This window comes from Dermacentor albipictus, chromosome 10 (assembly GCF_038994185.2).
Source record: "Dermacentor albipictus isolate Rhodes 1998 colony chromosome 10, USDA_Dalb.pri_finalv2, whole genome shotgun sequence".
Lineage (NCBI taxonomy): Eukaryota > Metazoa > Arthropoda > Arachnida > Ixodida > Ixodidae > Dermacentor > Dermacentor albipictus.
In genome coordinates, this window is record NC_091830.1 from 71,418,592 (window position 1) to 71,435,689 (window position 17,098).

Below are 17,098 nucleotides of genomic sequence, written 5' to 3' on the forward strand. Positions count from 1 at the left end.
GACCAAATTAAGTTTTCTCTCTCTCTCTCTCTAGAACCTTGCCATATGCAGCTTCGTCGCAAAATTTTCTCCTCGTAGTTATTAATTTTGCTTGAAACCTCGTACCAGCCAATCCACAGTTGGTCCCTCAGTGTGCTTGCGCAGTTTTACCGAGGAAGAACCAACCTATAGAAGAAGAGGAAGAAGATCCAAGATGGGGAATGTTCTGCACAAGAGACTCAGCTACCAGCGCTGCAGCCTGACGGAACACGATAAGAAGCTGATTCGCAAGAGCTGGCGCAAGTTCTGCGAGCGGAACCCGGACTACGGCGTGCGCATCTTCATCGGCATGTTCGCCAAGCACCCCGAGTACCTGCAGCTGTTCCCCAGGTTCAGGGACATGGAACTGCGCGCGCTTCGCCACGACGCCAAATTCCGGGCGCACGCATGCGCCGTGGGCCACCAGCTGTCGGCCATCGTCGAGTGCATCGAGGACGACGAGGTGTTCGTCGAGCTGATCCGCAAGAACGCCGCCAATCACCTCCCGCGGGTTGGCGTGCGGCCCGCGAACTTCGAGGGCCTCTTCGCCGCTGCGCTCGAGCAGATGGTGGCCGGCAACAGAGCATTCATGACGCCAGCCACCGTGAACGCGTGGGAGAGGCTTTTCGAGGTGAGAGTGCACTTCTTAGGCCCCACCGGACACTTTTTGAGAAAGAAGAAGTGTTCCTTGCTGCAGGTGGACCTAGACTCGACGTGTTTTATTTTCATCATAGAATAGGCGAAGAATCGACCCCCTCCCCCCCCCCCCCTCCCAAGAAGAAAGGATCAGAAAACGCCTCACGCTGTTGGAATACTAACGCACCGAACCGCCACTTCTTCAGAAGTACAGCCCGACATAAGTTGCCGGCGCTTGCTCCGTGCGAGCGCCACTAACCTAACCTAGCTTATCTAACGCGGCAGGGTCTGCAGTCCATCACGTTGCATCTGCCGTGATATAGCAAGTTGGACCAGTTGGTTTCTGTTCACAATGATACTGAGCCCCCCAAAAAACGAGGGCGCGATAGAAGCCTGTCGACCTGTTGACCCGCTACTGAAGCTCATTATAATAATGGTGTGATGTATATACGGGTCAAAATAACGCACGGATCATGACATATGCTATGACATGCTAAATTTACCACAGTCATCTAGTACTAGATTGATCCGAACCTTTAAAATTACCTCAGTACTAGATTCACAAGAGCATTACCAATATTTCAGTAGTCCCCCTCATCCTGCCTGTTATCTTGACCTCGTTCCCTTTTCGCGCTTTCTACTTTTATCTCTTGTTATGAACATTACATATGATAGCACAAGAACACCTGGTAACATAACGACATGCTAAAGGCCATGGTGGATTTGAACTGAGGCGCAACAAGCTGTGTGCCATCCATTACACGTCGACCTTCAAGGTTTACTATTCAGACTTCAGCTATGTATCACCCAGGAATTATAAAAGGCGCCTAAGCAAATTTCGGCTCAATATTAAGTCTCCTCACTGGAGCAAAATGTCGCTTGTGTTGGGGTTGGTTTCTGAGGGTAGATGCGGTGGCGTAGGGTGGGAAAGATAAGAACAAGTGTTCCTTCCTATAAATAAACTCTAAATAGACTAAATAAACTCTAAATAAATAAAAGAAATAACAATAAACATCTTTCGTAACAATATTACCTGTAGTGTTGTCATTTACGAAGCAGGACTTTGACTTGCTTGCTGTTGAGCAGCACCTCCAACTCGGATATTTACGTATATTAAGCAGTGTCATTGAAAGTTCGACAGTCGCTCTTATTATGGCTGATAACTTGCAGTATAAGCGTTGCGAAACGATATCTTATGCTAAATAGTAGCTCCAGCAGCCCATATATATCTATACTAGGAATACTGATATCCGAATGTATCAATATCTCAGAAGTATCAGTTTTACGCTAATTCGTTTGCAGAATTTTCTTAACCTTGTCTCTAAACGGTGATAGCGAATGGTACTAATGGGAAGAATGTTTAGGAACAAAGGACATAAAAAGATAGAAAGACGTTAGCGCTCTGACAATATTTGAAGTGTGCTTTTGAAACCGTTTGTGAGTAGGGCTACTCGAGAAGCCACATTCTCTTGTACATTTCGAGCAGTACCTAATGTTGAAGGACGGAAAAATTTGCAAGTCATAGCTGGGTAGATTTTGCTGTTTTCATGCCTTCACTGCTCTTGTTTACACGAAATACTTCATCATCATCATCATCATCAGCCTGGTTACGCCCACTGCCGGGCAAATGCCCCTCCATTACTTCTCCAACAACCCCGGTCATGTACTAATTGTGGCCATGTCGTCCCTGCAGACTTCTTAATCTCATCCGCCCACCTAACTTTCGGCCGCCCCCTGATACGCTTCCCTTCCCTTGGAATCCAGTCCGTAACCCTTAATGACCATCGGTTATCTTCCCTCCTCATTGCATGTCCTGCCCATGCCCATTTCTTTTTCTTGATTTCAACTAAGATGTCCTTAAGTCGCGTTTGTTCTCTCACCCAATCTGCTTTTTTCTTATCCCTTAACGTTACACCCATCACCGAAATACTTAGTTGGAAATAAAACAACTAGCCGGCTGCTGCAGCTTTATGCCCCGTAAATGGTCGTTTGTACACGTCGAGAACTCAGCAACAAACCTTCCTTTCTGCCTGTGGTGTCTTGTACTTTTCAGATAATGAACACAATCACGAGGAACGTGTACGAGGAGGCCGCAGGATTCTCGACAACGAGCCAGGACACGTCGTCGGCAGATGAACGCTCATCGCTCGACCCGGTCGCTGCATTTGCTGAACCCTCGAAGACGGACGCTGCTGATGCTGCAGCTGGTTCCAGCACCGCGCTGGGACTAGTGACCACACAGGAAGCCACCGCCGGAGCTGGTACTTCGGAGAAACTGGCCGTGGGGCGTCAGGACAGCGTTCCTGAGAATTAGACGCCGAATACTGCGGCGCCCGCCGGAAGCGCCAGCGGCATAACGACAGGGTTGGCTGTCTTGGGTGAAGCGAGCAGTGCTCCTTTAAAAGTGACCACTGCGACTTTTCCGACTCTTTAACGCCGTTCGCACCGGCGCCTGCAGTTGACGCTGGTGGCAGCCAAGCACCACCAGCCGCACAGCCTGGCTTGCGTGGTGCTGGGCCTCCGAACAAGCTTACCCAGAATGCCAACCTAGATGCGCCGTCACTGTATAACATGGAGCCGGCTAAAATATACCGCTTCGCCGATGATTGAAGCGACAATTCGCAGTGCTGTATGTAATCGTACCAGCAAATTGCCGGACAGTCTTGCAGAGGACACGCTCAGAGCTCGCGAATTCCAGTCGCTTTCTTGTCTACTTGTATTAAATCGAACCTTTTTGTTTATTTATTTATTTATTTATTTATTTATTTATTTACACTACCCTGAGGGCCCGGAAGGGCGTTATAGAGGGGGTGGTTACAATAATAATAATAAAAATTCATGCTCAAACAATTATCATTATTAAGGTGATAAATTCAAAACAGTACTTAATTTCAGAGTCTTCGTACATGTCGTCGCGTCTTGATCATCGGTTTCATTGCAGTCTTGAAATATGATGCCTCCTCGATGCAGGCGATGGAGGGGCGAAGGCGGTTCCACTCGACACTGGTTTTCCGCAGAAATGAGCCAGAGAAAACATTTGTGCGACAGAAAGGAATGAACACTTTAAACCGATGATCAACACGCGACGACATGTGCGAAGGCTTTTAAATTAAGTCTTGTTTAAGGGAGCTGTTTTGGTAAAAGACTTTTTGAAAGAGGCAGAGACGGGAAATTTTTCTTTGTATGTGCAAGTTAATAAGGCCGAGGTTTGACTTCATTAAAGAAACGCTAGTTGTGCGGGAATAATTAGAAAGGATGAAACATGCTGACCTGTTCTGAACTGACTATATGGTATCTGCTAGTGTTTTTTGACCAGGGTCCCAGACAGATGACGTGGGACCAGGGTCCCAGACAGAACCTTTTTATTGTGCGGTTGTAAAAAAATACTTGGAAAGGTTCGTTGTTCCAGCCGAGTGGTTTTTAGCATAGCAACAGTTTTAAGGCTACTCTTGATGCATGGTGATGATATAATGCATGTTGGGTGTTTACGTGTTATCTCCCGGAACGGCGATGCATGTGAAGGTTCAGGCTTTCGCGCAGCTTGTGACAAGTTTGCACTTCGACGTTGTTGATAGGGTATGAGCCATTGCGTTGCTGAATGAACGTGTTCCACGTCAGCTCTCTGAATTTTCGCTAATTGCGCCGATTATTCAACTGGGATCTTCATGAAAGTGCATCGATCGGATGTATGAACCTACGTGGACTACCGGGATACCCAATACCGAGGTAGGCGTCCATTTCTTCGGTAATTAGAGGTGATTTTGGGACCCACGAAGAGCGCCCACCGGCCTCGGCTCCGGCCGAGGGAAGCGGTAGGCCTACTCTCAGGCCGCATTGAGCCGCAGCCAATTACCGACCAATCGCTAATTTGGCAAGCGGACAGTGACCCAATATGTCGACCGCTATGAGAATTGAGCTCGATGGCGAAGAAATTTCGCCGGATCAGCTCACGAGAGCCGAGGGGTGGAAAACCGCTGGCGAGAAGTTGAAGCAAAGGAGCCACGCAAGCCAAGATGGCGCCGAAGCCGCAGTTGACGTCAGCAACAGACGTGGCGATGACATCTATGGCACCACCGACAAGAGCCTTCGTCACAGGATGAAGCGAGTAAACAAGGGCAAGCTGCTAAAGGGCGCGAGAATGCCAGACCTCCCACGCGAAGACGTGAAGATTGTAATGCGGCCACGCGGCGGGCTTGAAGTGAGCGATGTGTCCCGGGTCGAAATCAGCCGAGCCATTACTAGGGCGGCCCAAGTCGATGCAATTGCAGCAACAGAAGATATTATTTGTCCAAACCATCAACAGAACATAATCGTCGTGAGTACCTCGAAGAGAGCACGCCGACAAGTACGCCATGGTGAAACGCATCGACATTCGAGGAACGGCCCACGAGGTGAGCACTTACGAATCGGCGCCTCACGGAACAGTTAAAGGAGTGATACGGGGCATCCCGCTTGAGGACACCGCCCAAGAAATTCAAGACCTAGTGGTGCACAAGCACAACCCGACGGCGTTGCAGGCGAAATGGATTGGCAAGAACAACCACAGCATCATAAGTGTAACGATCAAGGGACCAAGGTACCGGGCAGCCCTCGGCAAAGCCCGGATCACCGACTGGGACCGAATGCGCAAGCACACGGACGAGGAAAACGAGACCTCCAGAGAAAACGCGGAGGAGGGCAGACATCAAACGCACACAGAATGGGCGCGAGAACAAAAGATCACGCTCGACAGATTTACTCAAGAAGTTGTGACAACGATGCAGACGCCCTTCGTCGACGCCAAACTAGCACACATGTGGGAGGCGCGGCACTCGCTCACGCGAAGATGGAAGCGTCAACGACGAAACAGGAAGCTCGTCAAACGCATCGCGCTCCTCAACAAACAGATCGCTGAAGACGCAACCAATCTGTGCCGAGAGAACTGGATGAGTACGTGCGACGGGCTGCAGGGAAAGCTGTCGACGCGCAAGACCTGGTGCCTGCTCACACACCTGATCGACCCGTTGAGCAGCAAGACCGCTACCAACCGCAACCTCACCAAAGTTCTGAACGCTTACGATGGCAACGGCCAAAGGCTCATTGAAGACCTCAAGGCGATCTACCTCAAGACGGAGAGAGGGCGATTTCCGATACCGGAGGAGTACGGGGGACCGGAAAATCTGGCATTGCATGAACCGTTCACCATCACGGAGTTATTAACAGCCATAGACGAGAGTAATAAGACGAGCGCACCCGGAACGGACGCCATTTCATACAAGCTGTTCAATAACATGAGTGATGCGGCGGCACGCGGGCTCCTAGGTCACATCAACAGAACCTGGGAAAGCTCGAAGTTGCCCGCAGAATGGAAAGAGGCTGAGGTACGGTTCATACCTAAACCCGGCAAACCTCTGACGATCGAGAACATGCGCCCTATCTCGCTCACGTCCTGTGTGGGCAAGGTCATGGAACGCATGGTTCTCAAAAGATTTCAAGCACATCTGGACGAGACAAATCAGATGCCGGCGACCATGTATGGATTCCGCCAGCACCTGAGCGCCCAAGACGTCCTGATCCAATTACACGAACTAGTGATTAAAAGAGCAACAAGGCACGCGCCCCGGGGTATACTGGCTTTGGACCTCAAAGGGGCCTTTGACAACGTGTCCCACGCCAGCGTGCTCGAGAACCTGCGCAAGACGGGGTGTGGCCACAAGACCTACGGCTATATTAAAGATTTCCTAACAAATAGAACAGCAACTATCCGGATAGGAAATGAACGGTCAGAGACTGTGGAGCTCGGAGACAGGGGTACCCACCAGGGGTCTGTCCTGTCGCCTCTGCTTTTCAACCTAGCACTCCTGCCTCTGCCCGAACTACTCAATCAGATCGAGGGCGTGGACCACGCGTTCTATGCCGACGATAAAACGGTGTGGACGAACCACGCGGGGTCCGATGCCTGGGTGGAGGAAGCCCTGCAGAGAGCGGCAATGACCGTTGACGAGTACGCCATGACCTGCGGCCTGAGCTGCGCTCCACAAAAATCGGAGCTGCTCATGGTACAGCCCGGAAGACCAAAGAAAGAGCCACCGCCGAACATAATCATCACCATCGACGGCACAGAGATCAATCCAACGCAGCAGATCCGGATACTGGGCCTGCTGTTGCACAGCGACGGCAAGGCGCACGCAGCAGTCAACAAAATTAAGACCACATCAGAGCAAGTCCTGAGCATGATCCGGAGAGTCACCAACCGGAACAGAGGGATCAAAGAAGAAGACGCACTGCGCCTGGTGCAGGAATTCGTCGTGTCACGCGTAACGTACTCCGCCCCGTACCTCCAGCTTGCGAAGGTGAACCGCGAGACGCGCTGAACACGACGACAAGCAAAGCAGTCAAACTCGCCATGGGCATCCCAGTCTACTCGTCAACGCAGAAGCTGCTGGAAATGGGTGCCCACAACACGGTGGAAGAGCTGGTGGAAGCACACCTATCCCACCAGAGAGTAAGGCTGAGCCGGACGGAGCACGGTCGGGCCATCCTACGCAAGATAGGATGGCAAATTGAACAGCAACCGACAACGGAGCCGCTCCCCACAACGTGGAGAGACATTATTAAGACCAAGCCCCTTCCCCGGAACATGCAGCCGGGGAGGAACAACGAGAGACGCTCAGCGCGGGCCAAGGCGCTGGCTCGGCAGCTGGAAGAGGACCCCGAGGTCCTCTACGCGGACGCCTCGCTTCCCAAGCACGGAACCAAAGCAACGGCGGTCGTCACCACCATCGATAAACTGGTCACCGGCGCGTCGATACGGACGACGAATATAGCCGAAGCAGAAGAAGTGGCCATGGGCCTCGCACTCGCACAACCGGGAGTGAGGACCGTGGTCACAGACTCCCAGACCGCCTACGCAAGCTACCGCATGGGGAACATCTCTCCCGCGGCACTAGCGATCCTCACCAAATGCAAATCACCGGGACGGGCCGTTGAGCTCGTGTGGGTCCCGGCTCACTCGCAAGTGGAAGGCAACGCACTCGCCGACCACTATGCCCGAGAACTGTCAATCCGGGCCGAGGACGAGCCAGAGCTACCGCACCCCGTGACAAGCTACAAAGAAATCACGCAAATGTACAGAAGCGGCAGATGTAGGCTTCCCCGTCCGCATCCGCAACTCAGCCGAATGCAGCAAACAATCGTGCGACGCACGCAAGCGGGGTCGCTAGCGCATCCCGTGCTCTTGCACAAGATGTTTCCAACAGAGCATGACACTTCATGCTCTTTTTGCAGACGGTCAAAAGGCACTCTAGCACACATCCTTGCAGAGTGCACTAAGCTCAAGAACCCCCCACCATCCCTACCCGTCACCCTCCCCAGCCCCAACCCCCCCGAGCGATGGGAGACCTTGTTGTCCAGCCCCGACCTACCGACCCAGCTCGCGCTGGCGGCTAGGGGCCAGGAACTGCTGGACACATATGGGACCTGAGAAGAAGGTTCCACCCCATCTGGTGCCAGCGCGCACCAACAGCCACTACGGGCTCAGTACAAAATTTTATTCTCTCTCTCTCTCTCGACGTTGTTTCTGAACGAACGAAAGCTTCGACAGGAAGTCCTCCGAAAGCGGAGCTGCTGCTTAGCTGTCACGCATGCAATTCCAGATATAGCGCAATATTCGTAAGGATGCTGGAGCCGGGCGAACTTACTTTGTGAGGACTTCCTTGGCTGCCGTCGGCACGTGTTATCGACCAGAGGAAGGCGCTTGCAGGAACTGTGGGAGGCAGCTAGCGTTCTAAGTTCCACCACTCCGCCAGAAGAAATACAACGCGCAAAAGTCGCGCTCGATGCTATGTGCAGACGCCGCATATTGTCGAGGACCACAGGCGCCGAATGTCTGCCCAACTGAGAATGTTTTTATCGATGGTGTAAGCTTATATAATAACATGGTGTGCAAATTTACAGCACCTACGTAAGGCGCACGCTAATAATTTACCACGGTCATGCGTTCAGTGACAAAAAGAAGTGACGGCTCATGCAACCGAATGTAGTACACGAACACTAGGAGCTCGGGCTTTGCTACGAGACATAGTTTGCAGCAAAAAACGCAAGAACATTTGTTCTACACCAACGGTGCCTCACGAACGAGTGCTGTGCAGGTTATGTGAATGCATTGGTAGAAGCTGCCTCGAATTATCTTGTGAATATGGGAAAGTGGGGCTGTCATATATGCATGGCTGAGTGAGTATCAAGGAACGTCGTGTTTATGTTACCAGTGATCTATTTTCTTTACTGCGGTAAAATTGGGTAAGCGAACTCGTTTTAACTTTAGAGTGCTTGTATAGCTTCGCCAGTCTAATGAGGTATTTGTATCCCGAAGCACTGACTCCATATATTAAAATTTTTCTCAAGTTAAGACAGTATATGCTAAATAAATAGTCACCTTTTCCGTCAATGCAGTCAGCAAGAAAATGCAACCTTAACGGGCTTCCATTCTGAGCTTCTGAATAACAAAACAATACACAATGAAGAATGTAGCATGTCAAATAGATTTATTACAGAAAGAAATACTGCAATGAGATACTGTAACGTCCGCATATAACTAGAGCGCCATTTAAACGGGCTTCGAAAGACATGTTGCAATTCATGAACTCGTTAAAGGAAGCTACCGGGGGCTGAGCAAGTGTGCGGAGCAATACGATTTCACAACTTCCTCTCACCAGTGCACGTGCCTCAGCGCTGGGGCACTGGTGAGCTGCCCACCTGGCTCGCACGTGGTGCCCTCATGGCACCTCGTGCGAGCAGCCTAAAGCAATATAGTTCCCACTGCCGATGTAAAGGCATTGTCAGCATTGTCAATTAACAAAAATGGAACTGGGTTGGACCCGCAATGGCGGCACGATTATTTTGGTACCACTGAGTTTCCGTTGAAAGATTTAAAAATTGAAAAAGTTTCCGGGTTCGACATACACTAAAGGTCGGGGGTACGAGCGCCTTTATTGCCTTCGCTTTAATTAAAAACAAAAGTCGTGCTCTAGACTCCCACCAATGGTCGTAGGTTCGACTATCAATGGTGGTTACATCGCTACTGACTCTATAAGTTTAAGTACTCCACCTTCCCACTCGCCATAGCAGAATGAAACAGACTAGACCCTACAATCACAAAAACTACATCGTTATAAGAGTTCCCTGCAGGCAAAGAAGAAACAGATCAAGACTAACAGATTGAGTTTCGCGAAGTGGCTACGTGGGCTCGCACTTCTTTTTTTGTGTGTATGTCGTTTGTCGTAGTGTGAAACTATGCACCTTTTTATGAGAAAGCTTGCGTTTTTACCCGCTCGGCACGTTTCGTGTACGTGACGATTTACTTTGGATAACTAATGCATTTATTTCTGTGAAGCCTCCTTATATGATGAAGTTTGGCGTGGTTGATTTTTGTCATTCGTGCGTAGTTTTATTCATCAACTGCTTTTTTCCCCTTTAGCAATAACTAATAACGTTTGCGTTTATTTTTTTAACGTTTCAAATATTTGCCCTGTAGGCCTGTATTGCCCACCTGCCTCGCTTTTGAACGAGAGCAGCAGTACTGAAAATATATAAATGAGTAAATAATAAAGAATATATATATATATATATATATATATATATATATATGTGAGAGAGAAGAAATAAAACTGAGATGTTCACTTGTTGTTAATCGTGACCATATAAAGCCAGCAAACAGTGAAGCCAAGGAAAGCATTGAGGTTTCCTTGGCTTCATTGTTTGCCGGCTTTATAGGTCACGATTAGGAAAAATCGAGACCCTCGGTACGTCTGCTCTAGTTTATGTATATATATATATACACACTGCGATGAGGGTCTTTTATATATATATATATATATATATATATATATATATATATATATATATATGTGTATGTATATATATATATATATTCGGCACGCGGCGGTGATTTTGACGCCTTCGGGCTTTAACTGGAACCTCCAGGCGACGCCGACAGCAACCGCAGGAATGCTCCTGGTGGGGCCATGTAATGGCTAGCTCAATAAAACGAGGGAGTGGAAGTGCGCTCGTCCTCCGCTAAATCGACTCTACAGTGGATACGAGGTCACGATCAGCCTTCCGCTGCTGGCAACATCGTACTACGCACCAACTCTAACTTTCTTTTTGTTACAGCGAAGCTGTTAGACTCTAGATGGTCGGATATTTTCGGTGTCCGCCTACGCGGTATTGCTCACACACACAAAAAAAAAGAAACGACACCTGGAAGGCTTTGTGTTTGAGTCTCCGCGTAGGAGAATTAAGTAAAGCTTGAGGCAGCGCGCAGAAGCCAAGGCAACAATCGAATACACACACAACCGGCGCTGCAGAGTTGTAGAACGAGCGCTGTTCTGTTGTGCGTGTTTTCGGTTGTTGTCTTCGTCTTCTTCGGGCTGCTTCAAGTTTTACTAAATGTAGTTGATGCGACTAAAGAGAATTAAGTTTTCTCGTATATTCGAATTAGAATCCTATGCTATCATCTGTGCAGGTTGTGCGTAAGTAGCGTTTTATTGAATTTCATGACGCTTTCTACTTTGAGAAATTGAGTTAGTTCAATGACGCACTTGCGCTAGGTGGTGGATCTACAGGAATGAGTATGTAAGCTAGCTATGCTAACGGTGCTGCCCCCTAGGGGCAGTGGTCGTTCAGACAGACCTCAAAAGACAGCTGAAACGGCGGCTGAGAAAGGCATTGTCTTTCTGTTTCCGCGTAACAGATTTATGTATTCTCGTATGTTCCAATATCATTCCGAAGCTGTGATGTCTGCAGCTTGAGTGTAACTCGTACTTTACGCATTTTTCATTCATTCAGTCCAATAATGTACTTGCCCATGGCGCCGGGCCTAGGAAAATGAGGCTGCATGCTGCAGTTGCAGACACTTGCGTGTGGGCGTACCATACGTCGCTTGTGGTGGTGACCTGTAACGTCGGCCACAGCTTCGCTCTATATCCACTTTCAAAGGGTGAAATGAAGGAGGATTTTTTTTTTGGCAAGCGTCCACTTAATGAATGAGGGATGCGCACTTTATCGAAATGCGCCAATTCGCCTCGGTGGCTAATAAAGCTGTGGATAGGTAAGCCGGATGTCAGAGTGTGTGGAATGAACACTGCACGCGTTAGCATGGACACGATGATTTCGTGGTTTAGTAAAATTGTGCCTACAAATGTTGCATGGCAACATAAAGGTCTGTGAAACGCACCAAACAACTTATTTCGAGCCTGGAACGCTATAACATAAAGCCATTCCAAACTTTTTTATTCCAATTCTGCAATCAGCCATCCGTGATTGGACGAAAACATTTTTGGACCACCCCTACTTCACCTGTCGGTCACGCGACGTCACAAAACCGCGATAGCTTCCTATCTGATGTGACGTGTGCGCACCGATTATGCATGGTTTGACCGAACAAACAAAAAATAATTATTTCTGATTCCTCGATTTTTCAACATTAGCCCTCGGCTATTGGTCAGGAGCTTTTGGTCTGCACCCACTTCATCTGCCTGTCACGCGACGTCACAAAGACGCAAAAACGCACCGCGTCAAAGTGAGGTGTACGCGTTAAAGATGCATTAATATGCCGAACAAAACTGAATATTCTTCTAAATACCCGCAGGCTGCCTGTTCCGAAAGGAAGAAAACATGGCTGCCGCCAATCTCTCATGCACTGGCTACTCGCACCTGCCGGAGATCATGGGCGTATTTGCGTATAATAAAGCATTGTGCGCGACCATGTAACGTTTTCGAGCACATTTGGCAGGTTTACGACATCGTTCTACCAATGCTTCTTTGTTGAGGATCCGTTGTAGTGTCATTCTTAAGCTTCCGTTGCATGCTGCCGTGATTTTCGACCAGCCGCCGCAGGCTAAGTGAGGAAAAGCAGACCTATCGCAGACTCGGCCCCACCCTCTTCCTCCGGTTATCGGTTTTGAGTGCAGTGGCTCGACCCAATCGAATCCCTCTCCACTTGAGTGTGCTCCCCGCCTTTTGACAGCCAATTAGATACGACAAGCTGCTCAATGTTGGCAATGGTATTTGTTTTTCAAGCAAACAAAAGTGGCCTCCTATGATCGAGGAGAGCGTTTGATTGGTCTGTTCAGACAACCCTATGGGTCACCGCCCCATGCTTGCGTCAGTGGTTACGCAAATTTGACGTCAGCAGATTAGAATAAAAACATATTGGAATAGTTTTACGTGATAGGGCCCCTCTTCTACTCAACTCCAGAATAACAATAAGCTTTCCTAGCGCTATGTTTACGAGGATCATTCTGTGACGTGTTGGCCGGGGTTCAGAATTGGCTTTTTGGACTTTCGTACCGACCAGAGCAAGAGGCAAGACGATGACTGAAGTTTAGTTCATCTTGTCAGTCGGATAAATATGCAGACGGTGTAGACACGAGCGATTTCAGTAAAAGGTGTCGCAAAACGCGTGGCTACTAATTTAGAAAACTTCCTAGGATTAACACGAGAATTCAACAGGATTGCCAACTTACCAGGCACAATGCTCCTTCGTAGTAGACAATGAAGATGCGCCGTCTAGAACGTTCTTCGTTCTAGACGGCGCATTTCTAGACGGCGCATTCAATCGACCATTTCTTGTCTTGCAGACGTTTTTCTATTATAAGAAAACGACTACTCGAAATCCCGCTTCGCTCTATTGGTTTAACTTTATCAGTGCCTGTGATCCTGTCTTTTGGAGCCTCCATTGTTGGGTTCAGCAACAGAAATGTTTGCTTGGCGATCCAAAATTACCTCATTGAAACCAATCGATTTCCATGTTAGATTGATCGTTCTCCCTCCCAACCATAGCTTTTTTTTATTTCTTATCTTTTATTGATTATTATTGTTATTATTATTATTATCTTATACCCGGTTTTGATCTGATTATTTCCTTTTTTCTCCAAACACAAAACGTTTACTTTTAAACTCACACGCCCAAATTGTTAACTCCCTTGTTATCATTATTATTTTTAGGCACCTAATTAAACCGCCCGATTCTTGGCCAATCCCCCAGTGTGGGTATGTGCCACGGCCACTAAGGACAACAACAACAACAACAACAACGTTCTTCGAGGAATGTAGCTGGCCACCCTCCTACTGGATGCGGAAAACATACTCTTAATGTGAGCTAAATAATCAAGTTTGTATAATCGCGCTTTCATCTCAAGTTTTCGCAGTCTAGACTGCGTGGTACCCCACGTACCATTGAATCAGAATTGTCATCTAGCTAAAATGACAATCTTCACTCCAGGTTTCGCCCAGGTGTACAGGATTTAGTCAGATGTGTTTTCGAGTTTCTGAGGGATCAACTTTCTAGAAGGATCAACCGATCCATGGTTGATCCCGCAGGGTGTGTTGCGCAATTTCACAGAGGAAGAACCAACCTATAGAAGAAAAAGAGGACGAAGATTCAAGATGGGCAATGTTCTGCGCAAGAACTTCAGCAACCAGCAATGCCCCTTGACGGAACGCGATAAGATCCTGATTCGCAATAGCTGGCGCATGTACTGCGAGCGGAACCCGGACTACGACGTGAGCATCTTCATCGGCATGTTCGCCAAGTACCCCGAGTACCTGCAGCTGTTCCCCAGGTTCAGGGACAAGGAACTGCGCGCGCTTCGCAACGACGCCGCATTCCGGGCTCACGCATGCGCCGTGGGCCAGCAGCTGTCGGCCATCGTCGAGTGCATCGAGGACGACGAGGCGTTCGTCGAGCTGATCCGCAAGAACGCCGCCGATCACGTACCGCGGGCCGGCGTGCGGCCCGCGAACTTCGAGGGTTTCTTCGCCGCCGCGCTCGAGCAGATGGTGGCCTGCAACAGAGCACTCATGACGCCAGCCACCGTGGACGCGTGGCAGAGGCTTTTCGAGGTGAGAGTTCACTTCTTAGGCACTATGGGACACTTTTCCAGAGAGGAGAAGTGTTCCTTGCTGCAGGGGGACCTAGACTTGACGTGTTTTATTATCGTCTTAGAATAGCCGAACAATCGACACCCTCCCTCCCCCCCCCCCTCCCAAGAAAAAGGGAAAAGAAAACGCCACCTTCTGTGGGAATACTAACGCACCGAACCGCCACTCTTTCAGACCTACAGCCCGACATAAGTTGTCTGCGCTTGCTCCGTGAGAGCGCCACTCACCTAAAATTGCTTATCTAACCCGGCATAGTCTGAAGTCGATCACTTTACGCCTGCCGTGATATAGGAAGTTGGACGAGTTGGTTTCCGTTCATAATGATACCGAGCCAAAAAAAAAAGATAAGATAAAACTGGTCGCAAGTTAGATGATGGGTCGAGCGTTAACCCGCTACTGAAGTTCATTAGGTGTAATAATGTGGTGCGTGTACATGTCAGAATAACGCACGGATGATAAAATTAGCTCTGACACGCCAAATTTAACAGAGCCATATAGAAGTAGATTCGTCAGAACCTCTAACAATGCCTCAGTACTAGATTCACAAGAGCATTAAGAGTATTTCAATTGTCAGCCCTCGTCATGTCTGTTATCCTGTCCTCGTTCTCTTTTCGGGCTTTCTACTTTTATTATGCACATTACATGTGATAGCACAAAAACATCTGGTAGCATAAAGAAATGCTAAAATCCATGGTGGATTTGAACAGAGGCGCAACAAGCTGTGTGCCATCCATTTCAAGTCGACCTTCAAGGTTTACTATTCATACTTCAGCTATGTATCACCCAGCAATTATAGAAGGTGCCTAAGCAAATCAGCTAAATATTAAGTGTCCTCGCTGGCGCAAAATGTCGCTTGTGTTGGATTTGGTTTCTGAGGGGAAATGCGGTGGGGTAGGGGGGAAAAGATAAGAGCATGTGTTCTTTTCTATAGATAAACTCCAAATAAACTAAATAAGCTCTAAATAAATACAATAAATGAAACTGAATGAACATATTTCGTAACAATATTACCTGCAGTGTTGTCATTTACGAAGCAGGACTTTCACTTGCTTGCTGTTGAGCAGCTAGCAAGTGAAAGTAAAACTCGGATATTTATGCATATTAGGCGGTGTCATTTGAAAGTTCGACAGTCGCGCTTATTATGGCTGATAACTTGCAGTATAGGAGTTGCGAAACGATATTTTATGCTAAAGAGAGCACCAGCAGCCCATATACATCTATACTAGGAATACCGATATCCGAATGCAACAATATCTCAGGGGGACCAGTTTTAGGCTGATTCGTTTACAGAACTTTGCGAACGTTGCCTATAAACGGTGATAGGGAATGATACTAATGGGAAGAATGTTTAGTGACAATGGACATAAAAAGATATAAAAAATTGCGCTGTGACAATATTTGGATTGTGCTTTTAAAAGCGTTTGTGAGTCGGGCTACTCGAGAAGCCACATTGTCTTGTAAATTTCTAGCAGTACCTAATGTTAAAGGACACAAAAGTTTGCTGGTCATGGCTGGGTCAGTTTTCCTGTTTTCATGCCTTCACTGCTCTTGTTTACTCGAATTACTTAGGTGGAAATAAAACAACTAGCCGGCTGCAACAGTCTTATGCCCCGTAAATGGTCGTTTATACACCTCGAGAACTCAGCGAAAAACCTGCCTTTCTGTCTATGGTGTCTTGTACTTTTCAGATAATGAACACAATCACGAGGAACGTGTACAAGGAAGCCGCAGAAGTCTTGGCAACCAGCCAGCACGCGCCGTCGGCAGATGAACGCTCATCGCTCGACCCAGTCGCTGCATTTGCTGAACCCTCGAAGACGGACGCTGCTGATGCTGCAGCTGGTTCCAGCACCGCGCCCGGACTACTGACCACACAGGAAGCCACCGCCGGCGCTGGTGCTTCGGAGAAACTGGCCGCGGAGCGTCGGGACAGCGATCCTGGCACTTAGAAACCGAATACAATGGCGCCCGCTGGAAACATCAGTGGCATAACGACAGGGTTGGCTGTCTAGCGTGAAGCGAGCAGCGCCCCTTAATAAAGTGCCCACTGCGATATTTCCGACTCTTTAAAGCAGTTAGCACCAGCACCTGCAGCGGACGCTGGTGGCACGCAAGCACCACCAGCCGCACAGCCTGGCTTGCGTAGTGCTGGGCCTCCGAACAAGCCAACTCAGGAGGCCAGCATAGATTTGCCGTCACTGGATAACATGGAGCCGGCTACAATATAACGCTTCGCCAATCATTGAAGCGACAATTGGCAGTGCTGTATGTAATCGTACCACCAAATTGCCGGGAAGTGTTGCAGAGGACACCCTGAGAGCTCGCGACTTCCAGTCGCTTTCTTGTTTACTTGTAAAAGATTGAACCTTTTTATTGCGCGGTCGTAAAAATACTTGAAAACGTTTGTTGTTCCAGCTGAGTGGTGTTTAGCATTGCAACAGATTTAAGGCTACGCTTGATTCGTGGGCACGGTATAATACATGTTGGGTGCTGAGATGTTTTCTCCCGGAACGGCGATGGAAGT

At 48.5% G+C, this 17,098-nt stretch overlaps 2 protein-coding genes across 2 annotated transcripts; both read left to right on the forward strand.

The window, feature by feature from the left end:
- The first annotated feature begins 156 nt into the window (after nt 1-156).
- On the forward strand, nt 157-3,399 carry LOC135898309 (globin-like). The gene is made up of 2 exons (XM_065427195.2): nt 157-649; nt 2,708-3,399. Exons 1-2 carry the CDS (start codon nt 194-196, stop codon nt 2,966-2,968), a joined length of 717 nt encoding a protein of 238 aa, XP_065283267.1. The 5' UTR covers nt 157-193; the 3' UTR covers nt 2,969-3,399.
- Nucleotides 3,400-13,698: 10,299 nt separating this feature from the next.
- LOC135898304 (globin-like) lies at nt 13,699-16,865 on the forward strand. The gene is made up of 2 exons (XM_065427184.2): nt 13,699-14,535; nt 16,263-16,865. The coding sequence occupies exons 1-2, from the start codon at nt 14,080-14,082 to the stop codon at nt 16,521-16,523; spliced, it is 717 nt and encodes a 238-aa protein (XP_065283256.1). The 5' UTR covers nt 13,699-14,079; the 3' UTR covers nt 16,524-16,865.
- The last annotated feature ends 233 nt before the right edge of the window (nt 16,866-17,098 follow it).